Source organism: Lates calcarifer, unplaced genomic scaffold, assembly GCF_001640805.2.
Source record: "Lates calcarifer isolate ASB-BC8 unplaced genomic scaffold, TLL_Latcal_v3 _unitig_2452_quiver_2027, whole genome shotgun sequence".
Lineage (NCBI taxonomy): Eukaryota > Metazoa > Chordata > Actinopteri > Centropomidae > Lates > Lates calcarifer.
Window position 1 is genome coordinate 1 of NW_026116226.1, and position 17,138 is coordinate 17,138.

A 17,138-nucleotide genomic window follows, 5' to 3' on the forward strand; every position below is an offset into this window, starting at 1 on the left:
TCATAGTATAGGTGTCAAAAACGGTCAAAAAATGTCATAGTATAGTAAGTGTTGTCAAAAAAGTTGTGTCAAAACAAAATGTCATAGTATAGTAAGGCAACAAAATTTGCGTCAAAAAAAATGTCATAGTATAGTAAGGTGTCAAAAAATGTGAAAAAATGTGAAAAAAATGTCATAGTATAGTACGGTGTCAAAAACGATCAAAAAATGTCATAGTACAGTATGGCGTCAAAAACTGTCAAAAATGGTCAAAAATGTCATAGTATAGTAAGGTGTCAAAAAATGTCCAAAAATGTCATAATATAGTAAGGTATCAAAAAATGTAAAAAAATAAAAATAAAAAAAAAAGTCATAGTATAGTAAGGTGTCAAAAATGGTCTAAAAACATCAAAAAATGTCAAAAAAAATGTCATAGTATTAAATAACAATAAATTTGTGTAGGCCTTTAAGCTCAGGACAGTTTTTGTTATTAACGTCTTTTGTCTCTGCAGGAGAAGACGACAGCAGCTGAAAATCTAAACTTGAGGGAGGAGAGAAAACAACAGAGAAATGAATCTGTTAGTCAGAAAACAGATTCACTTTATAAATGACAAACTGACAGAAGAACTCCACCATCTTACTGCCAACAAACCACAGCAATGACAAACATTTGACCACTAGGAGGCACTATGTTTTATTCTCTCCTCTAGCACTGTAACGTCAAAGTATAGTAAGGCATCAAAAGGCACATTTTGTTTCCTGGTCTGTTTTTAAAAGAATGAAGATCTTTTCCTACCTTCATCTTTAGTGAATTAATTCATTTAAAACTAGGCTTTTTATTCTTGAGATTAATTGAGAAAAAAAAAAAAACATTTATCTTATCAGTATTTATCTTTCCATTATTTTACAGGCATTCTCCTCTGACTTTGGAAAAATAAGTTATTAATTTTAATACTGTGATTCTTCCTTTTCTTTGACCTGTTCATTCATGAACTATGTAAATAAACTTTATTAATGAATTTAGTCTATTTTTTGGGAGAAATTCTAAACTCCTCAGACTTCAGATCAGTGTCTGAACATTTATCATTTACTGTCAGCCCTCTATGTTGGACAGTTGATGTGATGCTGTTGTAAATTACCTCTGTCTCAAACAACATCTTTATGGTACGAGGACTCTCTGCAGTCGACAACCAAGTGGTGACACCTGGAGGAAATAAAAGACAAATATACAAAGGAAAATAATCAATACACTGTTACCTATTAACACAGAAACATACAGGAACATTTTCAGAAAATGGGCAGTTTACAATAAGAAAAAGCCTCACATACTGAAGAGCCAACAAGAGAATCAAAGCAACAACTGGACTGTGTGAATGAACGACTGATTTGAAAAGCTCATCAACAAAGTCTCCTTTGTAATTAACAGTAAATTAACTGCATTTATAATTTCTTTAATCCAAAGTGCTTTACAGTGTGTTATAACTTCCTGTCATTGGTGTGTACATGTAAATTTACTGTTTCACTGTACATGGAGGGGCAAGATTTAAAAAAGGAAGATTTTGGTTTTGAGGTGACTCTGCAAGTCATTCACTGAGAAGAAGTCTTCATTTTATGTCTAAGCTGTCTGAGAGTGTGGCAGCAAACATGACTCAGTGTTTTTATTTGTATGTTGCTGCACCAAAGCACATTCTGACATACAGGCCACATCTGGCTTCACAGCCATTTTCATCTTACTGCAGGGTTTCAGAAATACACTGACCTTATGATTGGTGCTTGTCCTAATCATTAAATCAAATAAAATAACATGTAAAACGGACAATGACACATAAAAGCAACAGATAAAATAATTATGTAAAAGTCAGTCAAATGTCAGTTTTGAGAGATTTAAAAGCAGACAGTGAGGTTTCAGTCCAAGTTCCTCAGGTTTCAGTGCTGCCCAAGGGAGCAGCTAACTCTGAAGGTCATTAAAAGAAACAGAGGATCTAATTCTGGATTAAAAAAACAGACAATAGATAACAATAAGGAGGACAGAAGGTTTAAAGGAGTCTTTAAAAATAACAGCTAGCCCACCGCCACAACCACGAACTCTGGGGAGCTGATAAAATCATAATCTGAGGGGACATAATTCTAAAAACAAGCTGTGGTCAAATCTCAGTGAAAAACATAAAATCAAGATTTCTGATAAAACAAAATCACTTCATACATAAGTCTAATTAGAGAGGGGTTGTACATTTAAAAGAGCATCAGAAGTAGTAGCTACAGCAGATTTAGTGACCAGAGAGAGAGGACAAAGGTATCTTTGCCTACAATGAGATGAGACATTAGCCTTCTGCTCTCTGCACATCCAACACCTTACACTAGGGGGAGCACTTCTCTCTGGTACATTTCATTACTCTTCGTATTTAACATCTGAGACATGACAAGAATCTCTGAGTTCCCTACATGTTTATCTCCAGAATTACTAAGTCCATATCATGTTAGTCAACATGATTTGATAAGTAGTCGACTACATGTTCATCCGACAAAAACACACAAACAGTATCTCAGCACTGTTGGTTCGGGGGTGAATTCTAAGAGAAACCATTAAAAGGGTATTTTCATACTGAACATATTTGGTGTTGAAATATTCGTCAACACCCTTGTTTTTCCATGACAAAGCCGAGATAGTGACTAGCCAACACCTCTTTATCTTAGTTGATGACTGTTTTTTTTTTTGTCACAGTTTTCATCGACTAAAAATAGACTGAAACAGTCATGGTTCACTTTGACTGAGGTAAGACTAACATGTAGAAATGTTTAATCAACAAAAACTTGACTGAAAAGTCACAGGATGTGGTTGACTTAAAAAGACTAACACAAGACGTTTAACACAAGACTAAATCACACGACCACTTCTAAACAAACTCTGGGGTGAGAATCAAAGCAACAACTGGACTGTGTGAATGAACGACTAATTTGAAAAGCTCATCAACAAAGTCCTCTTTGTAATTAACAGTAAATTAACTGCATTAATATAGTTCATTAATCCAAAGTGCTTTACAGTGTGTAATAACTTCCTGTCATTGGTGGGTACGTGTAAATTTACTGTTTCACTCCATTCATGGTTCTCATGAATACATGGTGGGGCAAGATAAAAAAAAGGAAGATTTCGGTTTTGAGGTGACTCTGCAAGTCATTCACTGGGCAGAAGTCTTCATCTTATCTCTAACTCTTGATGACTAAGCTTTCTGAGAGTGTGACAGCAAACATGACTCAGTGTTTTTATTTGTATGTTGCTGCACCAAAGCACATTCTGACATACAGGCCACATCTGGCTTCACAGCCATTTTCATCTTACTGCAGGGTTTTCAGGAATACAAGACACACTGACCTTATGTTTGGTTTACTATCAGACACTCAAGACAAAGAAATACAACTTAATTCCATTTTAATTATGTAGTGCCGAATCACAACAGAAGTTATCTCAAGGCATTTTTCATATAGAGCCGGTGTAGACCGTACTCTTTATATTATTACATTTACAACAGGAGACCCAACAGTTCCCACCATGAGCAGCACTAGGTGACAACTGAGTGGAGAAACTGGGTCCTGTCAGTGATCAGTAATGGTGCTGCAGCATTTTGGATCAACTGCAGAGTCTTCAGAGACTTGTTGGGGCAGCCTGATAATAATGAATTACAATAGTCCAGCCTGGAAGTGATTTTGCATCAATGCTAATAAAACAACATGAGCGTTTACCTTAAAGACTTCTTCAATTATAATTTACAAATTATTCTAATCTTCCTCCTCCTACTTTTTGATAGTTTAGGTCAAATAAGGTTACAATGCAACTGTGAGAGGGTTGGTCATGGTCTCTCTGTCCTCTATAAAAATAAAATCACTTCCTCCTGACAGTGTTCACTACAGCTACACCTTCCCCTGAACACAAGAAGACTGACGACTTCAATCCTTCAGACACCTGTCACCACCAGAGCAGGTACATGAAATAAAATTTTCAGTCCTCAGGGCAAAGACTTCGGCTGCAAGTAATGATTATTTTCATTATCAATTAATCTACTAAGGTTGTTACATGTTTCTAAAGCCAAGGTTTACATTCTGAAGTTGATTTTTTAAAGAAAATGTCAAATGTTGTTGTCAAGTCTTTGCTATTTATTTTCTGACAAATCAGCTTAACTCTAAAAAGATGTTCTGCTGGAGGAGCAAAGCTGAACATTTACCATGATATTACTTTCAATATTTAGGAATACATTTTAAGGAAATTACTCCTCAGCTCACTGCTGACACTTTACTTTGTGATTGGACTTTAAATAATAAACAGTAGAGATCTGAGAACTCGAGGGTGTAACATTAAACATCTAGAGAGTTTCAGAGTTGGTTTAACAACGTTTTTGGAAAGTTTCAAGCCTGTTTCACCTCTGATGCTGGGTTTTGTCAGGTGTGGTCAGAAATTAGCTCAGTGGCACCTGTTGCACCTGTAACCACACCCACCAGTGATGCACTCGTCAGGTATCATTTTGCTCAGTGTCACTGTCAACAGCTCAGCAATAACTACTTTAGTTTGCTTTTCAATGAAATAAATCTTAAGATAAGTAACATTTTATAGTGAAGAAACTTCAGAACTATAGAGTCCTGCACAAAAATGCTGCAAGGGTGCCACTTAGTGGTCAACTTATGTACCCGCACATTAGGCTCAAATAATTTGTTGAAACATTGATCATTCATAAGATTATCAGAGCTTTGTGGGCGGTCATCCACATTTTCATGAATGTCATTATCGTGACCAGCGCCTGGATTTGGTGTTTTTACCTGACAACTCTTCCAGACTCTACAGCTGACATTACTGCCTTACACATCCAGGTGTAAACAAGTTTTATCAGCATCAGGAAATATAAAGTTAAATTTGTTGTCACTGTAGAGGGATTAGTGTAGTGCCCGTTCAAACTGTGCCTGTCAGCAGAGGCTGATTGCTTGGCCCGCATTTATCCAACTTTCTTCATGCTCTGCCTTTACTTAAACCTTAGCATGTTCACGCTGTAAACTGTCCAGTAGCTGCACTGCTCTCGTAGTATAAATCCACCTCCACAACTCCAAATGTCTCCTGGTTAACTGTTTTAGAAACACATCAGCTATAACCAGGGATATGATGGTAGATGTGTCTTTGTTAATGTGTTCCACTGGTTTCCTGCACTGTTGATCAAACATTAATTGTCCTGAAAGGCTCTCAACATAAAACAATGCTGCAAATTAATACCTTGTGAAACTTAAATCACTCCTATTAAAAACTGAAATCCTTCTGCATCTCAGTGGAAATATTTTGTAACATGTTATGTATTATTTATGTCATGTGTAATGCAGTCTGTATGATTTTGTTTACTTCCCCTTTTCCTCTGAGATCACAATCTTCAATCTGCAGCTCAGGAAGAGGAAACAGATTTCATGAAAATGTCAAAAGCACAAAACACTTCCTCAGAAACAAAGGACAAAGTTAGAAAATGTGCAGAATGTGATTTTTAAATCATGTTTTAATTGGTCTAGAGGCTGAGGGTCCAAACGTTCTTATCAGTGAACTAACAGTTTAAATTAAACACCGTTTGTAATTTCCATCTGTGGGTGTGGTGTCCTTTCTGTTTTAGATCAGAACCTGTTGGCAGCAGCAGTGAAGGTAAGTACTGCCATGATTCTGAACCTGTTGAAGTTGGACACAACTTTCTATCTCCAGTTTTTACAAAGGCAGGCCAAGTGTGGGACATAAATCTTTACTGGCGACTCCAGGAGCAAAGATTAATGTTAGTTATCAAATGTACTGGAATTAAGTGCAAAAGATTAGTCATTAAAAGTAAAAGTTTCAAAACATTTTAAAAATACCTTCAACTAATAAATTTAAAATTCATTTGCCACATTAAATTGTTGGCCATGCCAATAATGCGTGAGTAAATGGTGCAAGGACACCACTTAGTGGTCAACTCAGGTAACTGCATGCCAGGCTCCAATACTTTGTTGAAACATTGGTCATGAAAAGTTTCATTAATTCAGCTGCTGTTTCTCCGTGTTTTAGCCTTTACCATTATCAAATTATTACATCTGTGGCAACAACTCTGTTTCACAACAGTTCCATGCAGATGGTTAAACAGCTAGATTGAAGCTAAATTGAAACAATACAGGCACTTTTTCCTGTGGTGTTTCCAAACACTTCTGCAGATGCAAACACCTTTTAACAGCACCAGGAAATATTCAGTTAAGATTTGTTTGTTCTCATAGAGAGACTAGTGTAGTGCCTGTTCAAAATGTGTCTGTCAGCAGGGAGTGATTGCTTGGCGACTTGCGACTCCAGGAGCAAAGATTAATGTTGATGATCAAATGTACTGGAACTAAGTGCAAAGGATTAGTCATTATTACAAGTTTTTACCACAAACTGTTGGCCTGCTTGTGCAGGGATGATCATGATGTTTTTTCTGTCATTAAGAAAATGTTTTAAAAACTATTTAATGGACTGTAATTAATTTTGATCCTAGATCAAAGAATCCTAATGACCTAATAACTGACACCACCAGCAGGTCAAAATTTCAAGTTGAATTCATGAGATGATACCTTAACAAGTAACGGCCTAAGTCTGCTGTACTCTGAGCAGGGTTCTAACAATTAGAAATGTCAACATGTTGACATGCTCACTCACAATATCAGGACGTTAATATGCTAAGTATCACATGTTGTATTGTTTTTGGGATCAGGCTCAAAGCACAGCTTCAGAGCTGATTTGATTTCAGTAGCACAGTCTTTCCGCTGGTACCACCCTCAGATCACACTGATAAATAAATCAGGTATATGGGTAGCTTGGTGTTATGTCCCTGTGTTAAACAGGTGCAAAAGACACCTACAGCAGCTGAATATATTTTTAAAATAATGTGTTGTCGATCTTGTGTTCAGATGACTGGATTCTCCTGGACGGCTCTGACTTTGTCTTTGTTGCTGTTTGCTGGAAACAGTTTTGCTGTGGACCAGAATGAACTCGCCAAAATTGTAGATGCGATCTGGGAGAAGTAAGTCCACTAGTTCTAAAACATTATATAATACTGTATACAAGGAACTCAAACTAGAGTGGACAGAGCATTTTTTTTATCTAGTGTAGTATTGCAGTCATTGGCAGGTTTTCCTCTTGCTTAGTGAGCTGCTCACTGATCTTGATCACCCATCTACCATCACTCTCATTTAATATGTGCTTAGAGCTGTAATAAAGTCCACTACTAATAAGATAATCCTTTATTAGTCCCACAATGACACATTTCCCTCTCTGGTGTTTCGTATTGAGAACCCTTCACCAAAGAGCCCCTGGAAAGATTTTATTGTGAAGCAGTCTGTGAACACAGCCATAAATAAAAAGATGTAAGTAAAATAATAAAACCTTAGAATATCTGGATAAAATAATAAACAGCAAGGTACAGAGACCAAATAAAAACAAAGAAAAGATGGAATCATGTCTTAATGACAATTAACCAGGTACAGAAAAAAGACAGGTCCTTAGCCTTCTTCTAAATATATCAGTGGAACAAGCTCTAATTGTTAGTGGCAAACTATTCCACTGTTTTGGGCCATGAAGGGAAAATGCTCGATCACCTTTGGAAGTGGAATAGCAGACGAGCAGTACAGAGATGTAACTAGTACAATTTTCCCTTAATCTACCTCACTAATTTCAGGTGGTGTAACGAGTCAGCAACAGGTCCCAGTACAAGATGGTTAAAGTGGGTCCTGCCCATCACAATATATCATAACCCAGAATTCCACTTTGGCACATTTTTGAAACTCAAACTGTCCATTACTCCTTATTTAGACATAATTTAGAAATGTAACAGAGAGGTATGAGTCAATAAGTACATGCTTGTATGTGTAAAACTATTACATGTGTTGGTGAATGAATGACATCAAGGACACTGTGGAGCAGATGACTTGGTTAACACATTATTATTCAATTCAATTCAATTCAATTTTATTTATATAGTGTCATATCACAACAACAGTCATCTCAAGGCACTTTTCATATAGAGCAGGTCTAGACCGTACTCTTTAAAATAGGTATTTACAGAGAGAGACCCAACAGATCCACCATGAGCAGCACTAGGAGACAGTGGCAAGGAAAAACTTCCTTTAAGAGGCAGAAACCTCGAGCAGAACCGGACTCAGGGTGGGCGGCCATCTGCCTCGACCGGTTGGGTTAAGAAGGAGAGAGAGGGGGAGAGGGGGGAGAGGGGGTAGAGAATAGCGAAAGAAGAACATAGCATAACACAGGTTCCATATCAGATGTAAGATGAGGCCAGTAATACAGCAGTAGTAATGATAGTAGTGATAATTAAAGTATTAACTGCTAACACAGCAATACAACTAATAGCAGTATAAGTATAAATACTTACTGCTAACCATTTAAGTGCAGTTGCCTAATGTATACTGTACTCAGTGCTGGAGATGTTTGAGTTCTTTTGATATGGTCAATGCACCTGCATTAACTACATTTATGGTAGTTACGCCTCTGCAAGGAGGTGACATTTAATGTCCCTTAAACTGGTTCTTGCAGCCAGGCTTCAGCACATCATCGATATCGATGACTTGTTTGAGGCAGATGGCCGCCCACCCTGAGTCTGGTTCTGCTCGAGATTTCTGTTTTTCCTTGCCACAGTCTCCTAGTGCTGCTCATGGTGGATCTGTTGGATCTCTCTCTGTAAAGGTTTATAAGATAAAGAGTTCGGTCTAGACCTGCTCTATATGTACAGTGCCTCGAGATAACTTCTGTTGTGAATTGACGCTATATAAATAAAATTGACTTGACTTGAGTTGGTTTCTGTGCATACATGCTCACCAGGTGGAGGTATGAAACTTAAAGAGTGCAGAGTCAATTTATAGTATGTAATGTAATTTCTTCAGATTCAAGAACACATTTCAAAGTTTGTGGTATAAATATGGGAGCAGAAGGTTGCTTCAATTTGGCAGGAAGAGGAAAAGTAAATGTTAACATTTGTATCATGCTGGTGTAACAGCTTTCTAAAGTAAAGTAAATTGTCATTGACTGTATATGAATCAACTCAATTGTCAGGTTATTCAGTACATTGAAGGCACAGTGGCAAAATACAAAACAAACGTATGTCATTAAATGGAGAGTATTACCCACTCTGCACACAATTGTTCCTCTTAGTACAAATTGTGACAGCACTGCTCCATCAACATCCCATGTAAACAAAAGCATGTGGACACAATTTACAATCATGTGTAAATGGCTGGGGAGACATCCCTACTAAAGAGTATACATTTTTGGATCTCGTATTTAGATTTTCTATTGACTGGACTTGTAGACAAGTCTCATGATCTCATTTCTGTTGCATTGATGTCATGCAACCTAGTAATACTCTGTGTATATTTCCTTTTACAGGTTCAATGCCAGGAGGATGTTCAGTATGGCAGTGAGCATCCCAGAGAAGGAGAACAAGCCAGGAAGTTATGATTTCAACCAAATCCTCACCACTGAGAACGGTGTCAGTGTTAATGAAACAATAAGAGAGGGCAATGTGTATATGGTAGACAGGATAGTTGCAGCCAAATTTAAGCCAGGGAAAAAAGGAGATGATATTCATGCTGAGTATCGTGTACTACAAAACTTTAAAGACTGGGATGATCAAAACAATTTTGATCATGATCACGATTTGTTGCTTTTCTATGTCCTCGGATCCCCATGTTACCATAAATGTACAAGTGAAACACATCCCCAAAACATCCTTAGAAATCTAAGTCTCATTAAGAAATGGAAACATTATGCTTTTGTGTTTACTCTCATATCCATATCCAAGAATCCAAACATGTCCACTACTGAGGCGCAGAGAGCTGAAGCCCTTCAAAACCTTGTGAGTAAATCAGGTCTCGAACTTGAGAACATATTCCGTTGTAAAAAGCCAGATGATCAAACAAATAATCCAATGCAGTGCACCAGCTGCTCAACTAATGGACAAGTTACACCTTATTGTGTCTCAGATGATATACAACCTAGGCGCAACACCAGCCCATCCATAGCAGCCATTAACAGCAGGGGAAGAAGCAACAGAAGAAGCAACCAAAGAAGCAATCGAAGAAGCAACCAAAGAAGCAACCAAAGAAGCAACCAAAGAAGCAATCGAAGAAGCAACCAAAGAAGCAACCAAAGAGGAAACCTAAGAAGCAACCAAAGAAGCAACCAAAGAGGAAACCTAAGAAGCAACCAAAGAAGCAATCAAAGAAGCAACAGAAGAAGCAACCAAAGAGGAAACCTAAGAAGCAACCAAAGAAGCAATCAAAGAAGCAACCAAAGAGGAAACCTAAGAAGCAACCAAAGAAGCAACCAAAGAGGAAACCTAAGAAGCAACCAAAGAAGCAATCGAAGAAGCAATCAAAGAAGCAATCAAACAAGCAACCAAAGAGGAAACCTAAGAAGCAACCAAAAAATCAATCAAAGAATCAACCTAAGAATCAACCTAAGCAGCAACCAAAAAAGCAATCAAAGAAGCAATCAAAGAAGCAATCGAAGAAGAAGGGGCCGTGGTTAGGGTAGCAGATAGGTACAGGGTCTTGAAACTGCCATGATATGATTTAGGTCAAACAGATTTGCAGGGACTTGCAGGTTACAGGTTAGTGGCTTTGGTGGCTCAAGCTACTGCCCATTCTGTTTGGCTAAAGCTCCACTCCTCTCCTCCCTAAGAAATAGAATAACTAGAATTACGGCCTCCACCAACCAGAGCAGAGGCAGGAAATATGGTCACAATCTCCCCTTTTATTCCAAAATAATGACCAGAAAAGTGCTTTTGTAGAACATTATGATGCCTCAGTGAGGTTCACTTTTGACCCATTGGATGTAAAATGTCATCACTTAATCATTTTGTCCTATTAGACATTTGTGTGAAATTTTGTCATAATTAGCGTGTGAATTCTTGAGTCATTCTTGACTCAAGAATTCACCTAACATTCATATCATTTTATTGTTTTTGTTTCCAATTCATTTAATATTTTCTCTCTGAAACAGAGAAAAGACAGATGTATATTATCAAACCACCACAATAAAAGCTTCCTTCTGCTTCAAAGCCTCATCTCATTTTACCTGAATACCTACTCACTATTTCCATGACGTCCCTTTCTGCACCTAAACTACCTGTATCTGTAACTCTGGACTTCTGGCAGTTATCCATCATTTTTAAAGTGGTCAAGATGTTGTGACCTTAAACTTTATTAATAAATTCCTACTTGTACAAATAACTAACAAAGGTATGAATAAATGACGAAGGTTATCACTAACGATGTGTTTTAAACACATTCAGAATAGTCTGTACTGAAGCCTCGTCTTGATGAGGCACTCGTCAGGCATCATTTTGCTCAGTGTCACTGTCAAAAGCTCAGCAATAACTAATTTAGTTTGTTTTTTAATGAAATAAATCTTAAGAAAAGTAACATTTTATAGTGAAGAAACACAAAACAATCCTGCATGGGGTGCCACTTAGTGGTCAACTTATGTAACTGCACATTAGGCTCCAATAATTACAGTTTTATGGGCGGTCATCCACATTTTCATGAATGTCATTATCATGACCAGCACCTGGATTTGGTGTTTTTACCTGACAACTCTTCCAGACTCTACAGCTGACATTACTGCCTTACACATCCAGGTGTAAACAAGTTTTAGCAGCATCAGGAAATATGAAATCCTTCTGCATCTCAGTGGAAATATTTTGTAACATGTTATGTATATGTTATGTGTAATACATCCTGTATGATTTTGTTTACTTCCCCTTTTCCTCGGAGATCACAATCTTCAATCTGCAGCTCAGGAAGAGGAAACAGATTTCATTAAAATGTCCAAAGCACAAAACACTTCCTCAGAAACAAAGGACAAAGTTAGAAAAGAGACAAACAAAACAAAAACATGGGTCTGGTGATGTTATCCTGAAATAACCTCCTGGGGGACATTGACAAGATGGCTGTTGAGTGGTGAGACTTGCCTATAAGGACTTTATCATGACACATAAGACAAAACATTTAATTCCAACTAATTAGTTGTAGCTGAAAAATGTGCACCGCAACAGCTGAGCAAAGATTCAGTGAAAAGTTTTAAAAGACTGAAGTCTGACTGGAAGCCAACCTGCAACTACCAACATGCTGCACATGACACTTCTGAACATTACACCCTGCTTCATATGTTCATTAAACTGGATTTGTACTAACAGTTACTTGGCCTTCAACAGAGTCTCATCTCTTCCTGACACCTTCACCAGCCCTAGGAAGATGAGAGGTTATTTTTTTATTCTTTAACAGTAGATCCTGAATTTATTTATACTGTTCACAGCCAACTGAGTGTACAGGACTGTAGTGTGGTAATAAAAGTAAGTGGTGTATTTAGCTCTGCTGTGGAAAAACAATTGTAATAATTCAACTTCATACTAACCTGAGTTAAACAGACTAAAGCAGAGATAAAGAGAATATTGTGGAGGGAGGGAGGAGAACCCCATTGTTTTGGGGGCAGTTATAAAGAGTCATGTCCTCATAGTACTTAGTCCTGGATCATGGGACAGACAAAAGTCTTTGAGTCTTTGTTAGATAAGAAGGGTCAAGACCATTTAACACTCTGTAGACAAACATCAGGAGTTTTAATTCAGCTCTGTCTCTAACAGTGTAGGCAAGAGAGAATGGGACTATTTTGTGGCTCATCTCTCTTCCACTACTGTTATTATTCTCCTCATCCTGTTTTTATTTTTCTTTCATCTTCTTTTGTGTTTGTCTCTTTTCTTTTGTGTGTTTAAAGCACTTTAGATAAACTGTGTTGTATATAATGTGCTCCTCTGTTTCTGAGCAACCGTTTTGGTTTTGTGTTTTTGACAGTTTTATGAAATCCATCTGTTCATCCTGATCTGCAGAGGAGGATATTTCAGCAGAAACAGGGAAGGAAAACAAAGTCATAAAGGTTGCATCACACATGCTAGAGTTGTTACAAAATATTTTCAAATGCAATTTAGTCTGTTTGAAAGGTAAATTCATACAGCACGTATCTCCAAGATGTGTAACTTCTTCACTAAGCACTCTTACTGGTGTTTACACATCACAAAAGCAGGAGAACAGAGCTAAAAGTATTGAGTGAATATTCATTAGATGGAAACAAACACACTGTGTGTGTAAACTGGTTTACCAACACTATCAGCCATAATCAGGGATACCAGTGCTAGATGGGTGTGGAAAAAAACATTTGTCCATTCAGCGATTAATATACTTAAGTCAAGTTAAAAGAGACAGAAGGTTCTGTTTCATGAAGAAATACAGCTGGTGTTTTGTTAGAAAATCAATTGTAAAGGAAAATAGAAAAGGACCTATGATGGAGCCTTGAGGTACACCACAGGAGACGGTCACAGAAAATGATCAATCACAACTAAAACTAATAAGGACTGCAGGTCTGTCTATTCAAAATGATCGTCCATAAGCACTGAACAGTCAATATTAAACCTGCAAAGGTTATGAGGCTACAACATCAATGCTACACGGTCTATGTTGAACTTCCCAAATCAAACTGCAGAATGTCCTTCTCATCTCCTTCCTTCTTTGGGACATGTTGAAATAAGACATGGTGCAACTCTGGAGGGTTTGGCCATGGTCAGACTCTGCTTCTATAAAAATGTCATTCCCTTCAGACTGTACTCACTGCAACAGCAGCTTGCAGTGAGAAGGAAATCTGAGTCCAGGCATCTGTTAGACAGTCCTTCTTTCACCACAGACAGGTAAAGTACAAGGAAATAACCTCAGGTAGTGTAAATGAGGGTTTTTCTCTCTCCGTAGAGACTGAAAGACTGAGAAATACATTTCATATTGACTTTACAATTTCAAAGGTACATTATCTGGTTTTTGTACAAACTCTGAACCAAACATTCATTTCACTTGATGGTTTGCGATGTGAATTTTTCAGTCTGGTGTTTGTAGCTTGGCAACAATGTGTTTGAATTGAGATAACAAACAAGTTTGAATTAAAGACAATAGTAGTTTTTTTCTTTCCTGTACATATATATTTATATTTTCTTACTGGGTCTATACTAAACTCTCTATTAGTCCTGGTAACTTTCAAATATTCAAAGCTTTGTAGCTCCAGAAAAACTAATTAAAACTAGACCATGTAACTGAACAGAGGGCAACAAATTGCATCTCCAGGTTAGATACCATATGTTTTCTTATTAATATTTTCAGTATAGAATACTGTAATAATCAATTAAATTAAATCATTTTCCAGAGTAGACATGACTCTGATGTTGTTGCTTCTTTAACTATGACCTAATGAATGACTGGTAAAGACTCCTGCCTCCTGTTGTTTCTTCTCTTTCTTCCTCCACTACCTCTCTGCAGTACAGAGCTGAAATGATGAACCAAAGGAGACTCCCCCCTCTGTTCCTCACTGTCATCCTCTGCCTCTCACCATGGCCCACCTCTGGAGACACGTGCACCACGACTGCCATTGAAATATTACACCTCCATCATGATAAGCAGTGTATGACGGCTGTGAAGAGCGAGGGTACGACTACCACTGGTGCCACTCCACAAAGGGGTGGGATTACTGCTCCCAAGAAAAGATGTTGATTACAAAGGCAACGCCTGTGATGAAGACTATCCCTGTAACAAATATGGAGGAGATTATTACTCGTGTCGCTGAAGAAAGGAGGCTGGGGCAGATGTGGCCGAGTGGAGTCAAAGACAACGATTCATCAAACCATAAAGCTGAAGGACTGCACTGATGACTGTCAGTATTATGAGTCTGGGAAGTACTCCTGGTGCCACACTGTAGATGGCTGGGACTACTGCTCTTCTAATCCAGACCACACCTACAAAGACGTGACCTGTCGCCCAAATCACAAGTGTGGAGCCTATGGCCAAACTTACAGCTGGTGCTACACAACAGACAACAATGACTGGGATTACTGTGGACTCATCAGTACTACAGAGTGTGAATGTTCCCCACAACACCGCAGCAAACGGGCACCTCCTCAAAGAGAAATCGAGAGGAGGGGGACCAGAATGGGAAACAGTAATGAGCAAATTAACATGAAGCATGAATCTCTGCATTAGCAAACATTATGTCTTTATCAGTTGCTGAATGAGTCATTCAGAACCAGACGTTTCATCAGATAATGAGCTTGCATTATTCATTTTCATTATTTTGCTGACTTTGTGAAAAAAAAAAACCTTTGTACCATTTCTGAAGATTACTCTTTTCAGATATAACTGTAAGTATATGCCATTTCTTAAGTCAATCAGCTCCTAATTAACTAAGCCTTGATTCTGTTTTCTTTTAAATGTGATTTCATATCTTCTTAAGGTCTAGTTTTTTATATATATCCATGGCTCTGTGAAGAATGGCTTCGTATCTAAACAGTGATATATAAATAAAGCTGCCTTGCTGAAGCACATTACAATACTGGTCATCAGATTAAAACTGTGTAATTGTACTTTGAATCAGTGTCCAAAGTCAATATACTGTAAAAACAGAAATATGCTTGATATGCAAAAACATGACAAGTTTGGAAAACAAATATCAATCTGTTTCAGATATTACCTTATTGTCTCTGCCTGTTGTTGTTGTTGTTTTTAAACAAACAACATGGTGAAAACGATGACAGATTTTGAATCCACACATATCTTAAGTACTTTACTACACCTCCAGGAAAAGTCCTGGTTTGTCATTGAACATCTCAGGGGTTCAACATGTCTCACAAGCATAAAAACAGAGTCCGTTTAAGGCATATGAAGGCAATCAATGATGAACAGTGGTCAGAGTACACTGTGGAGGGGCACAGAGCTCAAATCCAATTTAGTTTTCAAGTCTGTACTTAACACAAAACTGAGTTCAATCTTGTATCAAGTCACCACAAACCACTAATCACAAATATACACAACAGAGGATCAATGGATGGTCCACACACAGACCCAACGGGTCTGAACCTGCAATTTATGCTGGAATAGTCAAAAAAATAAATCACGGAAGTCGATCACGGACGACAGGAACAGACACACAAAATGATGCAAAACAACACAATGACATGCTAAGCCACCACAAACTTAAAATGAACAGAATGAAACACAAAATGACAGAGACGCACAGTGTCTGTAAAGTGAACACAGAGATGTAAAGAGGTGTTCACTGTCTTAACATCCGTCCATGTTACGGAACCACAACTCATGTCAGAGACGTTGAAGTCCCAGAAACACAAACACACTCTTACCCACGCTATTAAAACGATAGAAAAGGAAATAAGGCCAAAAGCTATCATCAAAAGAGAAGGCTAATTCTAATGCTTACTGCTAATTACTTAGCTTGTTAGCCTTACCTTCTTCACAAGTGTGATCAGCCTCCAGCCTCACTTGCGTTCGACAAACTCAGGGCAGTGGTTGAATACTTCAAAACTCCTCTGCTATTCACCTCTCCTCGACCTCGATGGAAAACGTCCTGAGGTGAAGGAAAGATGTGAAGGAGAACTGATCAGGAATTAGGAAAAGAGAACTGTGGTATTTAGAGAATCCAACTGCACTTAAACTAGGCTTTTAAAAATGTTTTTAAAAATTCAATACAGTGACAAACTTTGTGCTGTAGGCCACTGTTCAACAAGGTTTCCTGTCCAACACAGAATCACTGCTCCTGAAGAAAGGATGTTTTCAGTTTTTACACAGAGAACATTTGATCATCAGTTAAAGGTTGCTTCAACTCTGAGTCCTGAGGAGAAAAACAGAACAGAAAACATCAGGAACTTTTAAACCTTCAGAATAAAAGCACAGAGAAATTATGGGTATTATGTCCCCAGTAAAGTAAAGACACTAAATCCCCACAGAAACCAGTGTGTGGACTAACTGGTCCTGGACTGACTGGACAGAAGAAGCTGCTCTGACTGGAGAATTAACTCCACCAGCTCCTGATATTTACACAACAGCAGTGGATGGAAATGTGTTGTCATTTGATTTACTTCTCTAAAATCACTTAAAATTTGAACTAACTTTGGTTGGAAAAGGCCAAAATGAAGAAAAACAAACTGACAATTATGAAATGGGAAAAAAATGCTTTTTATATTATATGTAATCAATACAAATGTTTGTACTGACAGAATAACCGCATTGTGTTGATAATTAACTTTTATATA

The 17,138-nt window shown here is 37.7% G+C and overlaps 1 protein-coding gene and 1 long non-coding RNA gene across 5 annotated transcripts; one reads left to right on the forward strand and one right to left on the reverse strand.

Annotated features, from left to right (window-relative positions):
• Positions 1 to 194: 194 nt before the first annotated feature.
• On the reverse strand, positions 195 to 16,720 carry LOC127140205 (uncharacterized). Of its 2 annotated transcripts, none has more exons than XR_007810561.1 (4): positions 16,586 to 16,720; positions 16,335 to 16,453; positions 1,119 to 1,183; positions 195 to 515 (listed from the first exon to the last, which is right to left on the reverse strand). It is a non-coding gene; the product is annotated as an uncharacterized LOC127140205 (long non-coding RNA). The 2 variants fall into 2 exon arrangements; XR_007810562.1 differs by having other exon boundaries at positions 195 to 520.
• Positions 3,361 to 11,066, forward strand: si:ch73-288o11.5 (translation initiation factor IF-2). 3 transcript variants are annotated; one of them, XR_007810560.1, is made up of 5 exons: positions 3,361 to 3,955; positions 5,613 to 5,641; positions 6,904 to 7,016; positions 9,392 to 9,492; positions 9,807 to 11,066. XR_007810560.1 is itself a non-coding variant. In XM_051068134.1 (5 exons), exons 3-5 carry the CDS (start codon positions 6,904 to 6,906, stop codon positions 10,024 to 10,026), a joined length of 621 nt encoding a protein of 206 aa, XP_050924091.1. In that variant the 5' UTR covers positions 3,775 to 3,955; positions 5,613 to 5,641; the 3' UTR covers positions 10,027 to 11,066. The 3 variants fall into 3 exon arrangements, 2 of the variants coding, with proteins under 2 accessions (XP_050924091.1, XP_050924089.1); XM_051068134.1 differs by having other exon boundaries at positions 3,775 to 3,955; positions 9,392 to 9,860; positions 9,988 to 11,066; XM_051068132.1 differs by having other exon boundaries at positions 3,865 to 3,955; positions 9,392 to 11,066.
• Positions 16,721 to 17,138: the final 418 nt, after the last annotated feature.